General features: G+C 34.1%; 3 protein-coding genes across 4 annotated transcripts; all 3 read right to left on the bottom strand.

Annotated features, from left to right (window-relative positions):
* Positions 1 to 1153: 1153 nt before the first annotated feature.
* On the bottom strand, positions 1154 to 3664 carry LOC116028510 (transcription factor HHO6-like). Of its 2 annotated transcripts, none has more exons than XM_031270241.1 (5): positions 3188 to 3664; positions 2786 to 2949; positions 2206 to 2596; positions 1748 to 1824; positions 1154 to 1659 (listed from the first exon to the last, which is right to left on the bottom strand). In XM_031270241.1, exons 1-5 carry the CDS (start codon positions 3390 to 3392, stop codon positions 1426 to 1428), a joined length of 1071 nt encoding a protein of 356 aa, XP_031126101.1. In that variant the 5' UTR covers positions 3393 to 3664; the 3' UTR covers positions 1154 to 1425. The 2 variants fall into 2 exon arrangements, with proteins under 2 accessions (XP_031126101.1, XP_031126100.1); XM_031270240.1 differs by having other exon boundaries at positions 2693 to 2949; positions 3188 to 3662.
* Positions 3665 to 20217: 16553 nt separating this feature from the next.
* LOC116028736 (upstream activation factor subunit spp27-like) lies at positions 20218 to 22791 on the bottom strand. Its single transcript, XM_031270547.1, has 5 exons — positions 22313 to 22791; positions 21769 to 21883; positions 21265 to 21439; positions 20849 to 20905; positions 20218 to 20722 (listed from the first exon to the last, which is right to left on the bottom strand). The coding sequence occupies exons 1-5, from the start codon at positions 22672 to 22674 to the stop codon at positions 20403 to 20405; spliced, it is 1029 nt and encodes a 342-aa protein (XP_031126407.1). The 5' UTR covers positions 22675 to 22791; the 3' UTR covers positions 20218 to 20402.
* A 778-nt stretch (positions 22792 to 23569) lies between these two features.
* On the bottom strand, positions 23570 to 27757 carry LOC116029361 (pentatricopeptide repeat-containing protein At2g15820, chloroplastic-like). The gene is made up of 2 exons (XM_031271328.1): positions 26350 to 27757; positions 23570 to 25707 (listed from the first exon to the last, which is right to left on the bottom strand). Exons 1-2 carry the CDS (start codon positions 26983 to 26985, stop codon positions 23833 to 23835), a joined length of 2511 nt encoding a protein of 836 aa, XP_031127188.1. The 5' UTR covers positions 26986 to 27757; the 3' UTR covers positions 23570 to 23832.

The raw sequence follows: 27757 nt of genomic DNA, 5'->3' as shown, positions 1-27757 counted from the left end.
TTTTTTTTTTTTTTTTTTTTTTTTTTTGTGGGGGTCATATTTAAATAATGTAATTCAAAAGTATATTTTCAATGCCAAAATTTGATGTAATTCACTGAACATATGTTTCAATATGATGTTATTATACACATATATCATATTTTTCTTGATCCATATATACCAAACTTTGACAAATTTAAGTTATTACTGAATTCATGAAATATTGATATTGGGTAAATGCTAGATATTGTACAAATAAAACGATAAGATGAATTTTAGTTTGGATTGAATTAATGGTCTAATTAAGCATTTCCTTTTAATTATTTGTGAGTTATGGTATTGTGCTATATATTCATCAATATTCACTGATTTTTATCTTGTTTTATTCTATACTAAAAAAAAATGATGTTGACTAGACAAAAAAAAAAGGAGAAACTATTACTCCGTATTAAACTATATCAAAATAACCTTTATAAACTTTTAATTGCAACTAATGAATGTTTGTTTGGCGATTGATGTGCCACCTATTTTCTCCCTTATCCATAAGAAAATGAAAAGATAGTGAGAAAAAGAAAAGAAGTCATTATTTTCAATCTTGATTCGCGGATAACTATAATATGGATATTATGAATTTAAGAAAAAATAGCATAGGGTAGGATAGAACTCCTCTATGTAAATAACTTTATTGTCATGTTAATGGGGAGATGAATATTATGAATTTAAGAAGAAAAAATAGCATTTTTTATTGTCTAATAGGCCCATAGAATTATAAACATATCAGCATTTTAGTAGGGCAATATAATTTAATTATAAAAAAAAATTATCAAATACCGGAGAGAGAGAAATTGGCTAGCTGGTAGAGATGATAAGGATTATAAGACCAACAAATCTTGCCTTTGAAAATATTATTCCTGACAGCATATGTTTTTAATCTTCTAGTTGAGTCTCACCTAAAAAAGATTGACTGAATTTAGTCGTTCAGATGATTCAGATTTTGGTATATGTGAACCGATACAGTGTATCTAATAAGATTTTAATTCATTTTGAGAATTAATGATTTACTTGGTTCAACCATTCTTGACCGGTTTTAGTTGTTCAAATGTTGGCATGTGAACAAATATGCAACACTGGTTCATGCAATCTATTCAAAAGTCTTCCAGGAAGTTGAAAAATGTTGTTCTTCAAAGGAAAGGCATTCTGTTGTGATGTACTTTTATTGCAAGTTCCTTAAATCAATCAAAACAACAAAAGAACCGGGAACTGGATTCATCAGCACAAATACAAAGAAATCTAATCCTGCAAAATTTCACAGCACTCATGATCCGTTTATATATGTATGATGTTGAATATATAGCGAGCAATCAATCCCCCATGGATAACTTTATCTGCAAAACTCATGGTGGACATCTATACATAAATTTTAAGGTTTCTTCTGCTGTCAGTCCATTACTCGGATCTGTCATCGCCATCTTCTTCCATGCTATCGCTTCCAGTCATGGATGTTCCTCGAGAGCTTGCCGCTAACTGAAGGGTACCCTGAGGAGAACCAGACTGGGAACTACTCTGCTTTGAGGATTCACCATACTCGTCAACCGGAAACAAATTACCTAATACAACAATGGATTTATTTGCAGGGGAGGATTGTGTGGTTGGGATTCGTCGTGTATGGAGCCGATATTTCTGATAACCAAATAATCTTTTTGTCAACATTCATATCAAACTCAAGCAAAGAAGACAAGGGGAGACATAGCTGCAAGTTCAAACTTACTTGCAAATGACTCTTCACTTCATCATTGGTTAGACCTTCTACTTGCATAAGCTCTCTAATCTGCTTAGGAGTAGCAACTGCAAAGAACCAAAAGGGGTGCATCTCAGCTATAGTTTTAAGAGATTCAGCAGCTATCAATTGCCTAATAGAGCATCCTAACTCAGATCAACTTGACTTCACTCATCTAAAACATAATCGTTCGCATATTGTTTGTTTAACTACACCATCAAGCAAAGAAATTGCCTCACAAAATTTCCTCAACCCTTAAGATGCTACCCTGTTGTAAACCTTTGATACTGGTTACTATGAAACTAGATTCTCTCTTCAGAATTGTAACAAAAAGGAAACTATTCCTTAAGAAGTAAAAAAGACAGTAGGCCAAATCTCAGTTCTTGTTCTGCACCAAATTAGCCTATGCTCAAATTCAATATACATGTGAACAAGATTGAATTTCTAACCTTGTGGACCACCAAGCTGTTGCAGGGCATTGATAAATCGTTTATGCAAATCCGGAGACCAGCACCTTCTTTGCTTCCTAGATGTCTGCTGCTGAGGCTGTGCCCTGGCTTTTATATTTGTTACAGTACTTGAAGCACTGGAAGGCACCACTCTGCTTGGTTTTGAACTGAAATCGCCAATTACCATATCTTCCCTTCGATTCGTAATTCCAGGAGTACTAAGAGAAAGCCCGGGTTCTCCTGGTAATTCTTCCTGGTGATCCTTTCTCACTACTTTCACTGGAAAACCAGAACACCCCTTGAAAGGCACAAATGCCTTGTTTATATTTCTCCTTTTGAAGGACATAGGAAAATCATTAGCCACCGAGCTATTTCCCTCTCCCTCAGCACTCTATATTAACCAAACAAATAACAATTCATCAGAATACATAAACAAATAAAGCAAAAATTGAATACTAGCTTCAAAAGATTGGCTAGGTTTTTTTACCATTCTGAGATCATATTCTAAGCTGTGTTTGTTATTGCTACGGTCAGAATGGCTGCAACCGCTATCACTACTCCAGAGCTGCAAAGAACTCACCCAATTTATCTTTTCTTTAGTGTCCTCTTTATTAGTCTCAACCTTGTAATGACGGTCAAGGTCATCATCACCAGAGCTCTTTTTCAGTGGAAGAAATTCTTCGAATACTGGTTCAACCAATGACTTTCTACACTTCTTCGATTCCTCTTTCAAAACTATAATCACTGCAATCACAGCCCAAAACACAACGCAATCCATTAATCGATGTCATTAAACTCCAAAATCCATCTCCAGATTATTTTAAAAACCTCAATCACCAATAAAATTAGTGTAACTTCTTTTCAAAACCAAAAAAATAATGATCAATTTCATTAATCATGAAACTCGATTCCCTTCAGCCTAACAGTTCGTTCACAGAGCACATATACATACATTTATCAATATATACATTTATATACATACCATCATTGAGAAGGACCATGCAAAGCGGTAGCTCGCGTTTGAAGGCATCGATCTTCCGCATCTCGTCTTCAAGCCTCCTCACACGATCATCAATTCTCTCCACTTTCTCTGAAACGTTTCCGATCATTGAGATTTCACGGAGAAACTCAGTGATCGTTCGGAGAACGACAGGGGGCCTGGAGTCTAAAGGTGAAATAAAATCCATTTCCAGATTGTTCAGTCTGTCAGGTAAGATCTTCTGTGTGTATAAATTTAAGCCAAAATCGCATATAGAACAGAAAAGATGGAAGATTAGTTAAGATGAGATTGCTAATATATATATAGAATTATACTCCGCGGAAAGATAAAGGGATGACGATGAAGAAGAAGGCGAAGATTCTGTAAAACAAGGCCGGGTTTTGACTGAGAAGAAAGGGGAAGGGAGAGCGATCAGCGATGTATATGGAAAAGTGACTTTCGCCGCATATTTCATCCATTTACACCTATGAGTCTAGATTCCGATCCAACCCGCCATTTTATTGGATGGTCCATATTGCCCCTGTCTATTTCAAGAGATTCCCGTTTTTATTCTTTCTGATTTCTGTGTTAGAGAATATCAAAAGATGATGTTGAATTGTTGAAATACGATTCTCCTAAATAAAAAATGTTTTTTTTTTCCTAATATCAAAAAAATATGATGTTGAATTGTTGAAATACGATTCTCCTAAATAAAAAATATTTTTTGGGGGGACTAAATTTACTTTTTTCAACGTAATATTATTATTTTTTCATAAACTAATTTATTTTGAGGTAATACAAATTTTATATAATAATTATAAGTCACCAAAAAATATTAATTAATAATTTTAAAAAGATAATATAACACAACTCATTTAAAGCAGTGAGATTCTATACTTAGTGATACGATCCTGCGTCGGCTCCACAAAGATTATGGAGTGGTACTCAAGTTGGGGTTAAACTTTTACTCTTGAACTAACTTTTGTATTGGAGTTAAGATTTTGATTTGATTAACGTATCATCGAGATTCGATTTTAATCACGTATTGTGCAATACAATAAAAAATAACAACTAAAATAAACAAGTAAAATTAAATTATGGTATTCATCATGTATTGCAAAGTTCAATTAAGTAGCACCGAAATAAGAAAAAAAGATTGAGCACGATGGGGAAATCAACATGTAGGTCTCTCAATTGTTTTTCAACTGTCAATGTAGTCCATAATTTTCAATTTCAACTAATTTGATTCTCAAATTGTTAAAAATTTTGTCAATTAAACCCTTCCATGGACCAATTTGACAAACTTTTAAAAACGTGAAAAAGATCATCTTGGTCTCTGAAAGGGTTTAATTAACGAAATTTTAAACAATTTGAAGATCAAATTGATTGAAATTGCAAATTATGAACTACATTGACAATTGAGGGACCAAAATGATGAAAAAGAGTAATTATTATAAGAAATGAATGAGAAAATTTGCAAATAAAAAAATAGGTAATTTGTAAATATGCTTAAATATTAATTGTCAAGTGGTTTCATAATTAAAAGTAATACATTAATAAATACTATTAAGGTTAATTTAAAATACAAAGTACAGTATCTAAAATATTCTTAAGTATGAAGATACTAAATATTTTAGATTTTTATTAATATCTTCATTAAAGAATATAGGATCGAATTATACAGAACATACATTTTTTAAAACCCTTATAAATAAAAAAAAACAAAAAAAAAACTAACTATTATATTTGAATAACCTTTCCAATTATATTAAAATGTGAAAATTATTTTGAAGCCTTTTGAGATAATTTATAAGTAATTTTTATAAAGAAATATTCCAAAAACATGAAAATATAATGCTTAGACAATGTTGTCACAGATGATGTGCACTTAATAGGTCAAAGCAATGAATAATAACATGCATTCCTGTTCACTCTTTATTAAAAAAAATCACTTTTTTTTTAGAATAAAAAAAAATCACTTTTAAATCACATTTTGAAACCGTTTTAATTTGAAGCAAATTTATAAGTATTATTTTTTATAAATAAATATGTTAGAAACATGAAAATGTTATAGAAATAAAATATTCAACAAGCTCGATCGAAATGATGAATTTTTATGTACAAGTCAAGAATCATATTCTAATCACTCGACTAATTCTTTTGAGGCAATTTCCCTAGACTAATTTTGTATATTACGGAGTATAAAAGTTTAAATTACTAAATAAAATATATTTAATATTTTTATTCAAAATTTGTCTAGGATTTTTCAATAACAAAATTTCCAGCATAATTCCAACCAAACCCTTTATATTTTAATATAAAATTTTCAAAAAATAAGTCTACATACGATTCATTTTAGTCTTCGTCTTCCCACCAATCTTGGTCACAACTCGAAAACACGCGTAGACCGGATACGATAGTGTATCCGTAACAATTCGGTCGATTCCAAATTGCACAACATAAAATATTACGCCATTCCCTAATCCCCTGGTCCCCACACAATTCACAATAATAATTCGCAATAAAGCTAGCTAGGAGGAGGATACAACAAAAAAGTATACATTTTGCTTCTCAATTATTCTTTCAAAATATTCTCTTCAAGATTCAAGAAATGGTATCCTAGGGCTCATTGGCCGTAGTCGAATTTGAATATCACCACACAGGCACACATAATACTATCTATTTTCAAAATAAATATAATAAGGTTACTTGTTTAAGTTGCTTTTCCTTTTTAAAAGTACATATTATAGTGTTGTTGTTAAAAGATGTGATATTTTTTGTCATTAAAAAGTAATTAATAATTGGCTAAAAACAGCTATATACATGTGTTTAGTTTCAAATGCGAATATATGTACCATTTTGCACCGTTGATCTTATTCGAACTTGTGAATTTTAATGATTTTGACCTCGTAAATTGACATCCTTGTTCCAATGCATCACATCAATGTACCACTGCACAACTACATCGAATGCACCACTCCACCACTCGAATCTTGGCAGTCCAATCTCACATCTCAATGGTGCGTGGGGTTCACAGGTTCACATTATTAGCAATGGTTTACACCTGAAACAAACTAATATATATATATATATATATATATATATATATATATATATATATATATATATATATTTGCTGAATTTTATCATGTATAGCACCAAATAAAATTTGTTCTAACAACTTTATTTAATTGAGTTAGGTATCTAAAAATGAACTGTCCATTTTAGAATTTGGAGGGTGGTGTAATTTTTTTATTATAATTTTTTTTTACTGCCATAGTTTTTCTTGACTGGTTTGAGATCCATAGTTTTTCTTGACTTTGTGAGATCGTACAAAACTAACTTGACCATTAAAAAAAAAAGACTTTCGGGTCGATTTCGTTGGTAATCTATAAAAACTTCTGTCATAATTAACTCTTGCCTGGAAAGTAATGGAATCTCTGCCCCCAGCTACAAGCAATGGTTGTTTTGGTTGACTTGACTATGAAAAAAGATAGGAAAGCAATGGATACACGAAAAATAAGAATTTCCTAGAAGTTACCTGATTGTTAATATTCTCTAACAATGCACGTTGCTTAGGGGTAATAAATTTAGAATTTTACTTGAGTAAATAGAGCATGATTCTTATACTAAAATGTTACGAGTTGATTATTGTTAAACACTCTCTTGATTAAATTTACGGTACAAGTACCGTTTTGGTCAAATCGGTCTCACAATATTTTTTAGTGCAATTTATCCTTCTTGTGTAGTTTGTAGGATATTATACGATCTTTCACACCCCACAATTACACGAACAGAATTTATCAAGTGTACACACTCAATTAATAATTTCAGGTTTTCCTCGCCATCCGAAACATAGATTTTTTTTTTCATATTTCATTTAATATCTTCATAACTCTAAATTAATTTTGAGTCGAATCTTCGACCTTATAGTAATTGCTTCAAACTATTAAGTTGATAAATTTAGGTTTCTAACTCTTAATTTGTAAGACAAGTCAAGATTTATTTTATAATAATTGATTAATGAATGTGTAATATAATTTTGAAAAAAGTAATATTAGACACTCATACAAAGGTCATTCTCTATTAATTATTTTATGCGTGTCATAAAAGGCGATGCATGTTAATTATGTAACTTAAATAAAAATTATAAAATATTTCAACCGCTTTATATTTTTAGCTGTTGGCATGTAAAATTTTTCAATAATTTTATAGTAATATATTTAGGGAGGGGTAGACTTTTCAGGTCTTTGTTTTTCTTTTTAGTTAGATTCGTGGAAGGAATCATATTGTTGTCTTGTGGTCGAGGCGGAGAAGCTGTAAGCCTGTAACATTTGTACGTAGTCCGTAGGTTGTCCAACCCAAACAAGATTCTTTTATTTGGATCCGAAGAAGAAGCAAAGACATTTTAGTAAAAGGATACGATATGATTCCCCCTATTGAATTGAGTGGTGCTAAAGAAGAGCATACAAACCCAATCCCTTTCATTCCGAAGCATCTTTCACGTGATGACAACCTCGTTTGTCCTTCCCTTTTTAATGTTTCCCCCCTTTCCTCAATTCCATTTTGTCCGTTACTCCTCATTTCTTTTTTCCTTTAGAAAAATATTTATTTAACCCACAAGTTATTGATATTTATTTATGAAAAAATAAACGCCAAACCGAGAAAATAAAATTTAATTGGGTATTTTAAAAAAAAATTTACAATTATATCAGAAAATTGTTGACAATCCCGGATTGTCTTGGTCAACTTGACTATCCATATTTTTTAATAAACCAGAGTCGAACCTTTAACATCCTAATTTAAAGTTAAAGACGGGTGTCATTTGACCACAATTAAATTCATAACCGATAAAATAAAATTCGCCAACAACTTTTGATTGTTTGGATGACTAACCAAAATTTAAAACCAATGACTTTGTAGTTTAGTGACACGAAGTGACTCTCTTAATAGGAAGTCATGGATTTGAGTCCCAGTAAAGTGACAATATTAACTTATACTTCAATAGATTAAGAAAGTAATTATGAATAGATATTATATTGTAACACTAACCACTGCTCAACTAATCTTTTTGCAATAAATTATAAATTAAACCAAACGTAGTCGTCTCTCATGCCTTGTGAGAGAGGGAATCTTTTGTAGTTTTGTTTTATTTATATCCTGACCCTTCACATCATTAATTCCTTTGCACCACAGAACACTCAGCTCCAATTATGTACTGCTTGGCGCTAATTGGAAAGTATGGAATCTCTAAACAATGAATCATATTATATATTATTCTAAAAGATTGGTACAATGAATTGTTGACTATGATGGGTGTCGAAACCAACAAATAATAAAATACTTACTCTTATGAATTGTAATAGCGATGAGTAAGGTCGTACCCACAGAGATTGGTCAGACTTATCTTTAGCAATAGATTTAATAAATAATGAAATGAGAATCGAAACTTAAATAGCAACAATAAAATGGGAAAAGGAAAATAATATCAAATAGCAAATAATTATCGAATAAATGTCAGTGGCAAATGGTATCCAACCCAAGGCATAATATCAGTTTAATTCTAACAAGACAGTTATTGATATGCAAGCCAAACTACCTTTACTCTTTACTAGATTGGTTATGGTTATTAACAAGCTCTAACAACCTGTCTTTCCTTACTTCGTCGGTAATTAAAATAAGCTCTTTAATTACTTCCCTAGCTAATAAACAACCCTAAACAAGCTCTTAGGATTTAATTTACTACCAGCATTATCGAATTAGAAAGACTACCAATCCTAGCCAACAAACTCATAAGCTCGGTTCATTTAAGCTAGACTATATATCTCCATAACACAAAACGAAAATCAGTTATAATCAAATTGTGCTATTTGCTACTAACATCAAAACACTTAAACAATTACGGATTCAAGGTTCTGACTAGCAATTTAATAACTTGATAATTGAACAATGGATCCTTTTGCAACAATTAACCAAGCATTAATTCATATATATGAATATAACAGAAGATATATAGATAATAAAGCGCAAAGAATAAATTAGGCTAAATAAAGCTTACTGGTCTTGTAGAATCAAACTTCCATAATCCTCGAATTGGAAAAATAAGAACTTAGCAGTACATCGTAGGAATTGGTTACTAAATAAAAATATATATAAATATATTAATTCTCTAAAAAGAGAATTTAATGAAAATATATGTATATATATGTACGTGAGAGGCAACAAAAGGAAATCTAATTGAATTCAAATGGGATGCCCATTACAAAGCAGGCTGCTAATCTATTTATACAATCAAGGATCCGACATTTGTGCTAATTGCTAGAAGGAGAGCATAAATCGGAACATGTAAGAAGCAACTGCAGCAGTCTGTGGCCGTCCGAATCGCACGTAGCATTGAAGGATTAATTATCGGAATTGTCGTAGAAGTCGTCACCGCAATCTGCTCTAATTTCCCTATGCTGCTGTCGTACATAATTACAATGAAAATAAAGGGGTTTGGATTGGGCTTAGTAATAAAGTAAATAAATAAGGTTTGGTTGGTTCAAAATGAATTAGAGAAGCAAAGAGTCAACTTTAATTCACCTAGCCCAACTTTATTAATACTAATATTAATACGCAAAATTTTTAATGGCCCAAAACAACTACTAAAATTAATTATTCAAATAACTAATATATTAATATAAAATATAAAATTAAACTTAAAATAAATATAATGTTAAATAAATAAAACTAATTATTATAAGAATTAATTTAAAATGAATATAAAAATAGTGCTTATCAAATTCCCCACACTAATCATTTGCTTGTCCTCAAGCAAAGACATTATTTAGGAAAATATAAAACTCATAACACTTCATGAACATTGGACTAAAACACATTATAAATACTTAGCTAGCAGTTTATTTGAAAATGGAGTAAACTAAATAACCAAGCCCTCACGGGTATATCACTCGTCACTCAGAAGTGTTTGAAGGGTGTATAAATTTCACTCAAATCAATTCCTATAGAAATGCTCTACCATAGGCTTGCATATCTTCTCATTCTCCACTACAAGATAACATGCATGATCAAATCATAAGGACTTTCTCCAAGGTTGTAATGGGGCTTAGGGCAAAGGGTAGGAATTATTTGGAAAAGTAGTTCAAAAAGCCTTCGAACTAGAGGAGCATGATTGAGTGAACTAACTCAAACATAAAGATCAAATGAACCCAATCACTCTTATTATTTTGATATTTCAACTCCAACCAAATAAACTATCACATCCCCATATGACCATAAACTATTCATATCTTATTCAACACGAATACTAAGAACGACCAAAGATGATAATTTCATTTTCTCTTTTTCTCTTTTTTTTGTACTACTACTTTTCGTTTTTCTTTTTCTTTTTTTTTTCTTTTGATTTTTTTTTTTTTTTGTAGAAGAAGAAGGACACTTCCAATCACACATTCCACCGTCTTTAGTGTAGAAACAATCTCAAATCGAAACAACTACATCAACTCTTTTTTCTTTTGAAAATACCAACCAAAAAACTCATAGAACTCCAATGACAATTTCCTTATTCTCACTCATATAGACACTTTTGTCAACATCTTTCCACACACTCAATCCTTATGCATTTACCCAATCAAAGCTCCCCTAGTCCTCTAGGCAAGGTTAAGGAAATTAATTTCAGGGATGAGGCTTATAATGTGTGGCTCATAAGAACAAAAATACGGTTGACAGGCTCAAAGTGGGTGACAAAGGAAAATAATTACGGTATTAACAGGCTATTTGGCTAGTGAGGCTAAAAATCAAAGATGGCCTTAATCATATTAAGATCATGCATGAATCAAATTAGCTTTAAAGAGAATCAAGGCAAGTTCTAGAGATACAAATCCATGGAAGATATCACACAAGAACAAAATAATTGGACTGAAGTGTCAGTCAAAGGCTCAAATATCTCACAAGTTCATGCTTGGTTAGTTTAGCCACCACCATATCAAACAAAACACTAATTAAATACTCATAATATGCAAGATCAATTATTCAATTATGTTATGAATTTTAGTAAAGATATTATTATTTTTTTTTGAATAAAAAAATATTTTAGTAGAATTTTTTTTTTTCAATTTGAAGAGAAGAAAACAATCATATCCCCTCCCCACACTTATTCTCAACATTGTCCTCAATTGTTGAATAAAATTAAAAAAAATTAAGACAAGTAAACAAAGTTATTTAAAGAATGGAACAAACTCCCCTGATTATAAGTGGCATGTCACTGGCTGGACATCATCTCCTTCCAATCTTCATAAACGGGGCATTGCAAACCAATCTCTTCGACATTATATGCCTGAAAACCTTCATAAAATGGCTTTAAACGGTGACCATTCACTTTAAAAGTTTTTCCAGTTTCTAAACTGTGTATTTCAACTGCACCATGAGGAAAAACATTAGTGACAACAAAAGGTCCTACCCATCTAGAGCGTAATTTACCAGGAAATAATTTCAATCTAGAATGATAAAGTAAAACTTTTTGACCAATAGAAAATATTTTCCTGGAAATCTTTTGATCATGAAATGCTTTTGTTTTTTCCTTGTAAATTCTAGAGCTTTCGTATGCATCATTACGAATTTCTTCAAGCTCTTGCAGCTGCAACTTCCTCAACGAACCAGTTTCATCCATCCTCATGTTACATTGCTTAACGGCCCAATACGCCTTGTGTTCCAACTCAACTGGAAGGTGGCACGGTTTACCAAATACTAAACGATAAGGAGACATACCTATTGGAGTTTTGTAGGCTGTTCGATAAGCCCATAAAGCATCATCAAGTCGTGTACTCCAATCTTTCCTGTTTGGGTTAACAGTCTTTTCAAGTATGGACTTGATTTCCTTGTTTGAGATTTCGGCTTGTCCATTGCATTGTGGATGGTAACCTGTAGAAATACGGTGAGTAACATCATACTTTTTCATCAATGCTTCCACCATTCTATTGCAAAAATGAGTTCCACGGTCGCTTATTATTGCTCTTGGCATCCCAAACCTGGCAAAAATATTAGATTTAACAAACTCAACAACAACTTTAGCAGAGTCAGTTCGGGTAGCCTTGGCTTCGACCCACTTTGACACATAATCGACAGCAAGAATAATGTAGATATTATGGTAAGAAGAAGGAAAAGGTCCCATAAAATCAATACCCCAAACATCAAATATTTCACAAACAAGAATAGGGGTAAGTGGCATTTGATCCCTATAACCCAAATTTCCAGTTTTTTGACACTGTTCACATGTTTTGCAAAACATATAGCAATCACGGAATAGAGATGGCCAAAATAAACCACATTCCAACACTTTACGAGCTGTTCTTTTTGGACCAAAATGTCCTCCACATGCATATGAATGACAAAAATTCAAAATGGAAGGAATTTCTTCTTGAGATACACACCTGCGGATTATTTGATCAGAACAATGCTTCCACAAATAAGGGTCATCCCAAACGTAGTATTTAGCATCACTCTTTATTTTATCTTTTTGAGATTTAGATAAATCAGCGGGTAATGTTCTGGTAACTAAGAAATTCACAATATCAGCATACCAGGGAATTGTCTTTTGGATAGAAAAAAGATGTTCATCAGGAAAATCATCTTGTAATGGCGAAGGTTTTTCACTTGTGATCAGCCTGCTAAGGTGATCAGCAACTAAATTTTCTGCACCCTTTTTATCTCGTATCTCCAAGTTAAACTCTTGTAATAAGAGCATCCATCGAATAAGTCTGGGCTTTGCTTCTTTCTTTGAAAGCAAGTACTTTAGCGCTGCATGGTCAGAATAAACAATCACTTTAGTACCAAGTAAATACGAACGGAATTTTTCTAAAGCGAAGACAATAGCTAAAAGTTCTTTTTCTGTTGTGGTATAATTGCTTTGTGCAATATCAAGTGTTCTTGAAGCATAATAGATAACGTGTGAAACTCTTCCAACTTTTTGCCCAAGTACAGCACCAACTGCATAATTGCTGGCATCACACATAAGTTCGAATGGAAGATCCCAATTTGGTGACTGAATTATTGGTGCGGATGTCAACATATCTTTCAGTGTATCAAATGCATTTTTGCATGCCTCATCGAACTCAAATGTCACATCTTTTTGCAACAATCGGCACAATGGATTGCTAATCTTTGAGAAATCCTTTATAAATCTCCTGTAGAAACCTGCATGACCAAGAAAAGAACGAACCTCCCGTACACTAGTAGGGTAAGGCAAAGATTTAATAACGTCTACCTTAGCTCTATCCACTTCAATTCCTTTAGAAGATACTACGTGACCCAAAATAATGCCTTGATCAACCATGAAGTGACATTTTTCAAAATTTAAAATAAGGTTTTTTTCAATGCATCTTTCGAGCACTTTTGTGAGGTTAGCTAAACATGCATCAAAGGAATCGCCATACACTGTAAAGTCATCCATGAATACCTCTATAAAAATCTCTACAAAATCTGAAAAGATACTAACCATACACCTTTGAAACGTAGCAGGAGCATTGCAAAGACCAAAGGGCATCCATCGAAATGCAAAGGTGCCAAATGGGCAGGTGAAAGTAGTCTTTTCTTGGTCTTCAGGTGCAACTGGAATCTGATGAAAACCTGAAAAACCGTCAAGGCAACAATAATGCGAACGACCTGCTAAACGTTCAAGCATTTGATCAATAAAAGGGAGTGGGAAATGATCTTTCCTAGTCGATGCATTTAATTTCCTGTAATCTACACACATTCGCCACCCATTTTGAATACGAGTGGGTACCAACTCTCCATCATCATTTTCTATCACTGTTATACCTGTTTTCTTTGGGACAACGTGCACAGGACTTACCCATTTGCTATCCGAAATTGGATAGATTATACCTGCATCAAGGAGTTTCAGGATCTCTTTCTTAACCACTTCCATCATGGGTGGGTTCAATCGGCGCTGGGGTTGTTTAGAAGGTTTACAATCATCTTCCAACAATATCCGGTGCATACAAGTGGAAGGGCTCAATCCCTTAATGTCAGCTATAGTCCAACCTATAGCTTCCTTATATTCTCTAAGCACTCGGACCAACTTTTCATCTTCCAATGTAGACAATTTGTTGGAAATTAGCACGGGAAGAGTCTCTCCATCCCCTAAGAATGCATACTTTAGATGATCTGGCAATGGTTTCAGTTCTATCTTTGGGGCCTGTATAACAGAAGGCAGGAGTTTTGTGCTAGATGTAGGCAATTCAATATAATGAACATTATATTGAATTGGCTTTAGTGANTCTCCATAACACAAAACGAAAATCAGTTATAATCAAATTGTGCTATTTGCTACTAACATCAAAACACTTAAACAATTACGGATTCAAGGTTCTGACTAGCAATTTAATAACTTGATAATTGAACAATGGATCCTTTTGCAACAATTAACCAAGCATTAATTCATATATATGAATATAACAGAAGATATATAGATAATAAAGCGCAAAGAATAAATTAGGCTAAATAAAGCTTACTGGTCTTGTAGAATCAAACTTCCATAATCCTCGAATTGGAAAAATAAGAACTTAGCAGTACATCGTAGGAATTGGTTACTAAATAAAAATATATATAAATATATTAATTCTCTAAAAAGAGAATTTAATGAAAATATATGTATATATATGTACGTGAGAGGCAACAAAAGGAAATCTAATTGAATTCAAATGGGATGCCCATTACAAAGCAGGCTGCTAATCTATTTATACAATCAAGGATCCGACATTTGTGCTAATTGCTAGAAGGAGAGCATAAATCGGAACATGTAAGAAGCAACTGCAGCAGTCTGTGGCCGTCCGAATCGCACGTAGCATTGAAGGATTAATTATCGGAATTGTCGTAGAAGTCGTCACCGCAATCTGCTCTAATTTCCCTATGCTGCTGTCGTACATAATTACAATGAAAATAAAGGGGTTTGGATTGGGCTTAGTAATAAAGTAAATAAATAAGGTTTGGTTGGTTCAAAATGAATTAGAGAAGCAAAGAGTCAACTTTAATTCACCTAGCCCAACTTTATTAATACTAATATTAATACGCAAAATTTTTAATGGCCCAAAACAACTACTAAAATTAATTATTCAAATAACTAATATATTAATATAAAATATAAAATATAAAATTAAACTTAAAATAAATATAATGTTAAATAAATAAAACTAATTATTATAAGAATTAATTTAAAATGAATATAAAAATAGTGCTTATCAGACTACTTTGTTCTTAATCAGCGTAATAGCACCAGGAATCCAGGATATGATGCATGTACATTATTTCTGTCATTTATAAGGGTACTAATAATATCTTGTTTTCTAACAAAATTAGATAAATTTTATGGATTTACAACACAAAACATCCGTAATCCAACAATAAAAAAAGAAATTTTGGGAAAATTTACATTTTTAGATTATAATGTTATGTAGCAGGGTATCGTGAAATTTAGATTATTTATTCGCGTAGATTTTTGAATCAAGATTTGATTTTGACAATGAAAAATATGAATGTCGACTAGCAATGTGTAATGCGAGGCACTTGAAGAATGAAACGAAAGTGATAAGGTATGGCAAATTTAAATATAAATCAAATATGGAGTAGTTGAGTGATATTATTGTTATGTTTGTGTGTTTTCCCGTCCTCAAGACAATATCTTCCACTCCTTGGCCCCTCTTGATGATAATTGATAAGTATGTGTGCTTTGATGGTATATATTGCTTTTATTTTCTAGTCTATTAGTTTTGACTTTTAAATTTTTTAAAGATGGCCATTTTGGTTCCTAGCCTGAATCGATGGAGATAGGATAGATGTTATCTTCATCACTTGTTTTGTTACACTTTAAAAATAAAAATTAAATGGGTATAGTCCATTTCTTGGTTTATCATCACCATACCAATTAACAAATTAATATATATTCCTTAAACTACACAAAAAAATTCTGTTTAATAGACTTGACCGAGACTTTACTCGTTCAACCGTAACTCTAATAATCACAATTTCTATTGGTTTGGAAAAGCATAATGGTTGGCAACAACTATCCCCTCTCACCTATTTGCTCTATTTTGCCAATTACGTAGGTAGATTTATTAATTATTATTATTATTATTATTATTATTATTATGTCAAACTTTTCTCAAGTAAAAACATAAATGCATTTTCGTATTGGAACGGAACTTGTCCGTAACCTCACTAACTTTTTTCTTAGCGGATATCATTGCACGACTTTCAATTTGACGACTTTTTTCGGGTAGAAAACCATAAATTGACTGTGGGATAAAATGTAGCAATTATATTTAATTTTTAAATCTTTTATTGGAATGACTTAATTTATTAACACCCCAAAATTTCAATACTTATCAATAAGAATTTATTAAAATTCATTTATTAAATAAGTGTCCAATGAATAAAAATAATGTTAAAATTATATAATCAAAATAAATATAAAACCAAACAATATTACAACTAATATGATAAAAATTATAAGACATAATATAAATAAGTAATACATTACGTATAACTAAATAAATAAATAAGAAAATAATTTGTAAGTTTTTTTTAAAGTACAATATAGTTATTATATACAAGTTATTGAGACTTATTATATTTTTAGATATTCAGTACATAATGGATAGATATAATTAATTAAGTTATTAATAATATAAGATTAAGATAAAGATAACGAATATAAAACATATAACATAAGCATTTTGCCACCAATCTTTGATATGGGACAGGAGGTGGATGATGAATTTATAACAATCAACCCATAGATAATAACTACTGACCTATCTCTCTATTGCCGATAAGGTTGGCCCATTGAAACGTGGCATTGTGTGTTAAAACTCTTTGGATAATATTAACATTCAAACAGTTAAAGCTCTCCATTAAACATATCCACATAAAGTAAATTTGAATATTAAAAAGAGTTCAATTATTTTAAATATCATTTCCATCAAATATGTTGTATATAGTTTTTTATTTTTTTTATTGTAATTCATTTCTCTGAGCTGTGAATTATTATATATGAGTAGAAATTATCTAATACACATAAGATATTTTCTAGTGTATTTTACTTCTTGTGTATAATTTACAGACTTTACACATGAGCATGATTGACCAAGTGCACAAATAATTTTTTTTTTTAGTATAGTTTAAATGAAAAACATTAATAATACTTATGTATGCTTATTATTTTGTATATTTATATACTTCTAAAACACACCTACATTTTAAATTATATATCTTATATTATTATTCCTTTATATAACAAAAATCAGAATGCTTTCATTAAAAGATAATAAAAGTTGTGATTATAAATAAAGACAAAGTTAGTATCCATTAAAATATAGTACGTATAAATTAAAATTAATGGCTGCCTCCCTTTTCTCTCTAAAACAAAAAGTTTTTCTCTGCTGCTCAACTTCGGCTCTTCGGCTTTCACCGCCGGCCTCTGGCCGGAGCTCTAATGGAGCTTTGAGCCGGCGGTTTTGGTCACCTTCTACGTTTACTCTCGCTCTTCTTCTGCCCCGATCACCGTCGCAGCTCCGTCCGCCTCCGACCACCGCCACAAATCTTCTTCTTCCGTTTTCTTTCCCTTTGAATAAAATAATAGTAGGTAGGTATTGGGGTTTGTGTTGGTAGTATTGAACTCACAACCCTATTTTGGCTTTACCACTTTTTATTTTCTCTATTATTGTGTTTTCCTCTCGTTACTTTCACGGGCTTTTTCCTCTCGTTACTTTCACGAGCTTTTCATTATCATTAGCATAAATCGTTTAGTTTGGTTTCGGCAAGTGTTGATCTTATCCTGGGCGAGCAAAAAAGAATGATGATGAAGACCCAGATCTTTGATGAAGCTTTAAGCTCCTTGAAGGAACATAGCTTCATAGTTATGAAACAGTCTGCGATTCAAGTTTTCTATAGCATAGTTAGAAAAGTTGTTTCTATGTCTGACTGTAAGGAATGGTTTACCATTTCATTGATCATTGATGTAAACGTTTTATGTTATGAATTAATGGAATAGCTATGTTTATTTTCAAAAAAAAAAATTAAAATTAATATTTTTGTATTTATATATTAAAATATAATATATAATGCAATATAATTATTATTATTTTTTTAGTATACTCTAATCTATCATACTCCGTGGTCACATGGATGATGGGAGTGGGTTCGAGCCTCAGTGGAGGCACCTGTTGACTCGTTGTGCTTCAGTAGGTTGAGAAAATAGTTATGAACAGATACTACAATGTAACAGAGTCGTAGTACTCAAAAAAAAAAAAAAAATCTATCATACTCCGTAGTATATATTGCCAATCTTAAATTGGGATGCGATTGGAACTTGTAAAACAGCTATGCTCATTGCTCCATCTACAGTGTTCCAGAGGAGAATAGTGCAGGGTCCCACCGTCCTCAAGATTCTTTTTCTTTTCGACTTTGTCTACTTATAAAAGCATGTGGACAATTTTTGTGTTTGTTGTCCTACTTCTTTCAATTTCATCTTTTACCGAGGGTACAAGCATCCTTAATAGTGGAGTTTTTTTTTTTTCTTTTTTTCTTTTTTTTAAGGGTTTTTGCAAGCGTGATTATGAAAAAGAATATGAGAAGGAATATAAGAAAGAGAAAAAACAAATAAATTAATTTTTTTATTTTTTAAAAAGTTACTCTTCATTGCGCCTGAAACGTGCACAAGACTTGTCAACTCCATTTAATTCTCTCTTATATATATATATATATATATATATATATATATTTTTTTTTTTTCTTGGAACCATAAAAATCCCTTACTTTGCAGATGAACCTCACCATTCTCTCATTTATTTTCTCTCACCTCCATGTGGCATTTTCATCTAAAAAATCGGACCCTTTATTGTGGATGCTATTAGAGTCCATGTCCAAGAGCTATTGAAAGAGATAAATTGCAAGTCGCTTCATTAGTATCTAGGTTCCCATCCCCATTTCCTAGGTTTTCGCCCCTACCTATGCACTCTATGCAGAACAAGTTTACTAGAGCAAGACTTTAAAATAATCGATCGAACCAACTAAACTAGCTCTGCATAAAAGAGCTATCCAAAATGGACTTTGCGCGTTGAGCTGGCCCAAGAAATTAAAATTTGAATATATATATATATATATTTGTCAAGCTCGATACATGTACACATAATATATATACCACTTGAGTTTATTCAAATAACACTCTTTTGGCACCCGTAATTCGAAGTCAATTTTTACTCACCACGGTAAAGTTAATCTAGATTCAACTCGAGTCTCTATGCTAGAGAGTGGAGAACAATATTTTATGGTCCCTTCTTTTATCATATTGCAGTTGAATGAATCCCTACTTCCATCTGCAAGGACTACTTCAGCATGATAGGTGTTTTTGTGGTGGTGAGTATTTCCTTTTACACGTGCCCGCTAAAACCAACCCACCAACCAAAACACAAGAAACCTTAAGGCCCTCCACAATAGCCAATTTTGGCACAAAGTTTAAGAACAAAAGCTTAATTAAAGTCTCACAACAAATGGGAAAGGCTTACATGGTAATGGGATATTTGTCCTGCAAGGTTGGGATTTTGCAGGTTAACAATGGGCTCCACCAGTCATTAATTCCGCGCCTCACGCACGCGTGAGGCGCGGAATTCGCGCCCAGGCAGGCGCGTGCAGTGCTCGCGCCCCCCTGGGCGCGTAAATTATTATTATTTTTTCAATTTTTTATTTTGTTTTTTGTTTTTCCTTTTCTTTTTTTTTCTTCCCTTCATTTTCTCTTTCCTAATCACACTTACAAAAACATCTCAAAATCTACACCCAAATTTTAACTATTGGGGAAGGCCTAATAGACTTGAAAGGACATGACACAGACAATGTTTTCTTGGTTCTTTTTAATAATGGAGGCATGCTGATTTGGGCTGCTTACAATGCGTCAATTCTTTTGATTGGGCCAAGTTCATGACCTTAAACTTCTAAGATTCAAAAGATGCAGACACTAACTAAAACACAATGTAAACAAGAAGAAGTCAGTGCAACTTACTGCGTGTTAAATAAAATGTTTAAAATCTCCAGTAGCCTAATAATTCAGTTTTTGATTCCGTAGCTTGCTACATTTATAGAGGTCAAGAAGTTCTATAAGGAGATTCTAGGCAAGGGGAATGAAAAGCAAGACAACAAACACTTTCACGTTGCTCAAAAATGTAAGATAACATCACCCTGCTGTTTTTATAAAATGAGCAGTCAAGAGCTTAGTCATCGTGAAGCCTTCAAAAGAATCAACCTCGAGGAGTTCTCTTAACTTGTCATCACAAATGACCCTCCTCTTATTAGATGGGTCCTGCAGCTCATTTTCTTTAATGTACTTCCACATTCTCTTCACCACATCTCCCCGTGATAGTGCATTTTCACCAGTACCAAAGAATTTTACCAGAGAGTCCGAGAGTTGGAGTGGAGCAAGGAAACCGGTGCCACCACCTTTCAGTCCTTTCTGTCGTTTCACTTCCTGCTTTGGCTCAAAATCTGAATCTGAATCTGAATAAATTTGGAAGACAGTTTAACCAATGTGTAAGTTGTGGAGTGGTTAAGGGGATGTTCAAAGATAGAAAATTAGGGTTAAAATTGAAAGCTGATCTGAAACTTGTGGCCCTTAGTTCTCACCTTCGTCTCTGCCCTTTTTCCGTTGCCTTTCCTTTGGTGAGGATTTGACCGGAGTGACTGCATGTTTTGGGCAAAATATCATCCCACTTATCATTAAAGCTTCAAAACTAAAGAAGATACAACACAAATTCATTGCAGCAAAGCAGTTTCTCCAGTATCCATTTACAACTCCTCAGCTACTCATAGCATTAATCCTCAGGGTCTTAACACATTTTGGCACAGCTTATGAGCTAAAGCCTAGAGCACTGGAAGTGTCTCCAGAAGAATACACAAAATCTCCGAAGACCAATCATAGGCAGTATTCTTAATCAATTAAGAACGCTGGAAGTGTAAGTATAAACTGGTGATAATCAAAGCTTGATCAACAAATCAGACATGTCTAACTTCTTATGTGTTTAAGAAAAAAAAAAACTTACCATCTTCTTTCTCAATAGGCCATATATGCTTTGAAAGTGTCTGATTCATTCGAAACATGTCAATGGTCTTGACACGAAAAATCCCCAACAAAGTTTCATCACATATAATTTTTTTCTTGTTCTTTGGATCTTGCAAATTATTCTCCCGGATATAGGCCCAGATTCTTTTGACAACCTACAAATTTACCAAAATAGCTAGTATTAGATTCAACGGAAGTACTAGTATACTTGCTGCCACAAGGTGAACCTTGCAAGCAAATCCAATCATAGGCAAGCAAGTACTCCGTACTAAAGTTTACAAGCAAAAACAAAAGCACATATAGAAATTGCCACATTATGGAACTCATAAAGTCATAAGCAAGTGAACCATAATTCTCCTTCCGATTGGGTTAGATAATCTCTATGTAAACATCCACATAAAGGGGAAGTTTTGAACCCAGTTAGTTCCAAATTAAACATTTCTGTAAGGAACATAAAAAGCCATGTCCACAACCTATACAATACCTCTGTTCGCGCAAGTTCTGGCTCCTGGACTAATACTTGAAGTTGTGGAGAAATGGCGCACGGTTTGTTAAAGCCTTTGCCTCTTTTCTTATCATCTTTCTCCTTCGTATTAGACCTATTTGCATATGCATAAAATCTCAATCATTATAGAGCTGATACATAACATAGTGCAAGCACATATTCAACTTCAATAATGGCTGGCTAATACTCCAATTGATTATGCTTGGGTGAGCAAAAATGTTGACACTTCCATACATAATTGGATATCATCATATACCATAGCAAACCACCTATATACAAACCTATGACACAAACAAATTGTGGAATGGTTCAAAGCTTTAAGCTTTAACTCACCTAACAGAAAATTGAAACATTTAGAGCATCACAAAAACACAGAGAAAAAAGTTATGGTTTTCTGGTGGTGATTATGATTTCAGGTCTTATGAAAAAGTAAGCAATTTCTACTGGACTGCAAATATTATTGCATTACAGGGGAGAAAGAATGAGTAATGGAGGATAAAAAGAAGGAAAAACAAAACTGTACTTTGCTTTCTGAGTTCTCTTTTCGGCAGTCTCTTCTTCCTCTTTCTCATCTTGGTCATCAATTTCTTCTTCTTCTTCTTCTTTAACGGTGCCCTCTTTTTGGGAATCGCGATTCTCGTTCTTTTCTTGCTTCACATTCTCCGAGTCATCGGCTCCCCGCTCTACTTTGTTGTATTGAGGCGTTACAACATGGGTCTGGAGGAAAAGGTCGATTTGGTCCCTGATGAAGGCCTTCCGGTCAAGCAAACAAACACCCAGTTGCTCCTCGAGCCGCCGCCGGACGCTGGCGGCGGTGGCGGTCTCGAGGTCAGCGTCCCGGAGAATATCCCACAGCCGGCCCACCAACTCGGAGTCCGACACCATTTTTCACACTTGGGCAGGTTAGACCGGTAGAGTGAGGGACTGCATGCAGATTGGCTGGCTGGCTATACCAGAAGTCAATCGGAGTCGAATGGTTTCTTCCTCAAGTACACTAGTACAGAAAGAAATTTTGTTTGTTTGTTTTTATTACCCTTTAAATTTTAATACTATTTTGATTAGGATTAGACTCCAACCTAAAGTCCTAAAATCCTTTTGAAAGAAAATATGCTAATTTTATTTAGGATGTTACTGGAACTGAAAATCTTTTTTATTATGATTTAGGAAAATACTTGTTGCACCCTCATTTTATATTCCCAATTTGTACTCCCTCTCACATGTTTTTGTTGTACTCCCTCTCATATGTTTTTGATGTAGATACTTTTCTAGGGTGGGAGTGAAGTAAGGGAGTAGAATTTGAGAGTATGTATAGTAAAACCCTATGATTTATGAATTTGCTATTTTGCAACCAAAGGTAATTGGTTTCTAAATAAATCTAGAATAATATATTCATTAGTATAAATTAACAAGTCATTTTCCTCAAAAAATAAAAAAATAAAAAAATTAACAAGTCATTATTAAAGTTATTAAACTTATACCACTCCACTAGGAATATTACAGGTAGTTAGAGTTTAAATGGAAATAAAATTAACCAGGTTAGACTCTCATTGCTTAAAAGAAATCGGGAGTTTGAATTAATCTGACCAGCAATTTACCCTTTAATCCTTTTGAGCCTAACCATTTCAAGAAGTAATAATTGAGTGAATGGTAAGATAGATAACACGTGTAAGTATTTTGTAACTCAAATGGAGATACAAACATATTTTCTTCTCCATGTTTGCCTACAATTCTTCAAACCATCAGCATTTCCAACATTTTCTAATTGCCTGAACCTTGAATCTCATACTAGAATAAACTCTGCATGTTGATTCATGTAAGTTTAAATAAGAACCTTGGCAGCATTTATCATCATGGCCATGAGATTAATTCTTGCAAGTTTACATATTGGAATTCCACAACTGAATATATACAACTCTGCATATTACTAAATTAAAAGTTTCAAAAAATGGGTTGGAAGCGTATGCTACACATACAGGGAAAACGAGGCAGCAATGCCGAGTGTAAATCTGCAGTATAACCAGAAACTGATTACAAGAGATATTGTTACATCTCACCATCACTGCACTCAGAGGGCTTCTCATCAGATTCAGACCCGCTGTCAATGGTTTGAATTCCTTCCAAATCATCCGATAGGTTGCCTCTTGGTCTCAGGCAATCTTTTAGATCATCAAGAATAAAGGGTTCAACCAGTTTCCAGAACCACATAGACTTATCTCCCAGAAAACCTATCCAAACCGAGCTTCCCTTCCTTTTTAGTCTGCAATCCAATGATTTGGCCTTGAATGCTTTGACAATATTTTCAATGCCCTCTTGGCTTCCTTTTAATCTCAACAGAATATCCCCTGATGATGTCCGGTAGCCTGAGTACATGTACCAGTAAGCAAGAACTCGGGGTGACAACCATCTGTGGATTAGTTTTGGAATAGTAGGTTGACCTTTTCGCCAGAATTGGTCAGCATAAAAACCAAAATAAGAATGTGGAATGGTGGTAAACACCCAAGGAACATCATCATCATCATCATCACCTGCCAGTTTATCTGTACAAGCTAACCACTCACGACACTTGTCATACATGTGTCTCCTTAAAACGGAATGATGCTTCAAGTTTTCACTGAATTCAAAATGGACTAAATGTTTCTTCCTCTCTGCATCTGATTTAATTTGCAAACCACCCAACAACAACCCCACCATGACCTCTCTCTGTTCTATGCTGAGCTTCTGCCTTATGGGTTCTTTGACAACCTTCTGGCGCAAACTCAGAACAAAATTGAGCTTTTCTATCAAGGAAGAATCAATATCATATTTCTTCAGGTGCATCAACCTATATACTTTTTCTGCCTTTACATGCTCCCCCTGGGAGAGGTATCCTCTCAAAATGCTATTGCAACAATGTGCATTGACACCAATTGACGTGTTCTCAATCATCTGATTGAAGACTTCTCCTGCCTCGTCAATACTGCCAATTTGAACCAATAAATCCAAGTATATGCTGAAGACTTTCCTATTTGGACGGCATTTTTTAAGACACTGAAAGAAAGTTGACTCCAATTTCTCATGTAAGCCTAAAGTGGAGTACATTTTCATCATATCAATAAATGATGGCCGCAACGGCCCCAGACCACTGTCAATGAACTCTGTCATGATCGACTCTGCCAGTTCTAGCTTTTCAGCTTTAGACAACACCTCAATGATTTTATGATATGCTATGGCAGCAGTAGAACCCAACTCCTCTTGCATTAGCCTAAATATCTCCAAACATTTCATATGCTCTCCAATCTTTGCATAGGTTACCATTCTAAACATAAAAGCTTGTGGTGGAGGACTAGGATTAGAGGAAAGAAGTTTTGACCAAGTTCTTTCAGCTTCCTCTGCATCCCCATTCTTTGAGCAAGCTCTCAAGACTGACACAAGTACATCTGTGCTTTCTTCAATCCCTCTCAAACGCATCTCTGTTCTCAATAATGCAATTCTATCCTTATCTATTAAATCCTGATAACTGTGGAGCCATATAAGACCACCATAGATATCCTTGTGTATCTGAAGCCCTGAAGTAGTCAAATTGTGATAAATAAACTCTGCTTGTTTTAGAGTTTCCTCAAAAGAACCTCCTTGTTTTCCCACCAGAGCTTTAAACAGAGAATTGTGTAAGCTAAGACGAGGCCTATAACCTCCCAGCTGGATCATGCGGCTATAAATGCTGAATGCTTCTTCCACAACTGATTGACCAGATGAACTAAGATATGCAACTACCAGAATATGGAAAGTTGACTCAGCAGGCACTCGCCCTTGATTAAGTATGTCATCATAAACCTCCCGGCACTTCAAGTACTTGCGCTCCTTACCCAAATAATCTGCTAGCCTCGTAGCTAGAGCAAAATCAAATTGAAACCAATGTTGCAGCATCATCCATTTGTACACCTGAATTGCAAAGTAAACTTCATCATGTTAGTATAATCAAAGAATTCAGCATCTTCTTTTGGCATTACATCACTCAGAAATACAAGAACTTGTAATTTAACACATACATAGGCTTAAAAATATCTTCATCAAGTTACTAATTCTTGCTTTTAAAAGTAACTTCAAATGAGAAATGAAGATTTCATCAACTATGCTTAAAAGTTAATACACTAACAGTCTAGCTAAATTAGTGTTGGAGAGCATCTAGGCGTCATTCTGTTATTCATGCACTACCCCTGCATAAAACAACTTCAGGACTTGATAACTACACAGTCTAACGATATTGTATTGCCAATTAGCAACTCGCATACCACACAAAGTTGCAACATTTCTCTATATGATCACTTGCTGTAGACAAATAACCAATTGAAGTCTAAGTTGGATTGCGCATTTATGTTTATATATTATATGTTCAATACGCCCCTCAACCTATGATATAAAATTAAAGTATGTGTTCCATCTCAATACCAAATTGAATGTTCCATCTCAACTAAAAGTATGATAGTTGGATTGCACAATGCTCAACATAACCTACCATACAAAGAAGAATATTCAACAGTGAAAATGTTTAAATGATATTGACGATGAGCAGGCAGCTCTTACCCTGAAAGCAGTCTCATTTTCACGAATTCGCATACAATGACAGACAATATAAGTAGCATCTTCTTGTCTGAGCCACTTCCTCTGAGCATTGAGAATCCGAATCAAAGTATTATGCTTATGCGCAGGAAGCTCCTTGCAAAGCCAGGCCAATCTTGACCGGCGCCACTCTTCGGGAAGTTCCTCAAGCTCCTTGACATCTACAACCGGCGAATCGAACCGCTTCAACTCGATAGACTCGAAGGAGCTATCAAAATTGAAAATTTCCCTCTCAGTGCTGCTCGACAAGTCCTCCTCATGTTTCAGGGATTCTTCAGGCTCGTACACTAGCTGTTCAAAGAAAGTACTAGCCGAAGGAGAGGATGAGCGGAGCGTGGAGCAGTATACCAGGCTACCAGGGTAGAAACGAAGATGAGGAGACGTTGCTGAGGAGTTCCGGAGCAGGGAAGCCGTGCATAAGAGGCCGCGTCGGTTCCAATGGCCACTGCGAGTGAGAACGGAGACGGAGAATGTGTGGAGGAAGCTGAATGCTGTGCGCATGGAAAATTTGGGTGAACTGCGGATCTTGTGGGTTTCTTGACGAGAACACGAAGAGAGACTGACGGTCAGCTGGGTTGCTGTATGGCTGCTCTGTAGCATTTGCTCGGCGAGTCGGCGGTGCACAAGCAGATTCAAAACAATCCTCAGATTCAAAACATACTCACTGCCTCACTGACACACTCTAATAAATCTAGACATACTCACTGCCTCACTGCTCACTATCCTCACATTCAAAACAATATTAGAATTTAGACATACTCACTGCTCAAGCCTCAGTGCTCACATTCATATCTAACAAAAATATTATAAAAAAAAAAATGAACAAAGCACATACAAAAATAAAAAAAAAAAATTGAACAAAGCACACAGAGACTGAAAAAAAAAAACCTGAAAAAAAAAACCTGAAAAAATGAACAATTGAAATTCACATTCACTGATTCACAAATTGAACAAATTGTGAAACTGAGACACTGCTCACATTCATAAACAAATTGAACAAAGCACATACATTAAATTGATTAGAAATAAAATTAGAGAAATTAGGGAAATTAGGGAAATTAGGACAAAAATAAAATTAGATAAATTAGGGCAAAAATACGAACTTGAGTCCTGAGAGGAGGCAATAGGCGGTGTTCCTGCTGTCCTGCTGACCGGTAAGGCGGCGAGCCGGTGACTGGTTACCGGTGTGGCGGTGTCCGTGCGGCACAGACAGTGAGTCAGGGACAGAGCGACAGAGCCTCATAGGACTCCTGAGTCCTGAAAGGAGACGAGAGGCCGAGAGGGGCAGTAGCAGGTACTCCGGTAGGCAGCCAGGCAGAGAGGCTGGAGGCGACGAAAGAGAGGCAGAGAGGCAGAGAGGCGAGGAAAGAAG

Source organism: Ipomoea triloba, chromosome 9, assembly GCF_003576645.1.
Source record: "Ipomoea triloba cultivar NCNSP0323 chromosome 9, ASM357664v1".
In the NCBI taxonomy this organism is placed as follows: Eukaryota; Viridiplantae; Streptophyta; class Magnoliopsida; order Solanales; family Convolvulaceae; genus Ipomoea; species Ipomoea triloba.
The sequence above is the reverse complement of the archived record's forward strand: the minus strand, read 5'-3'. Positions and strand labels throughout refer to the sequence as shown.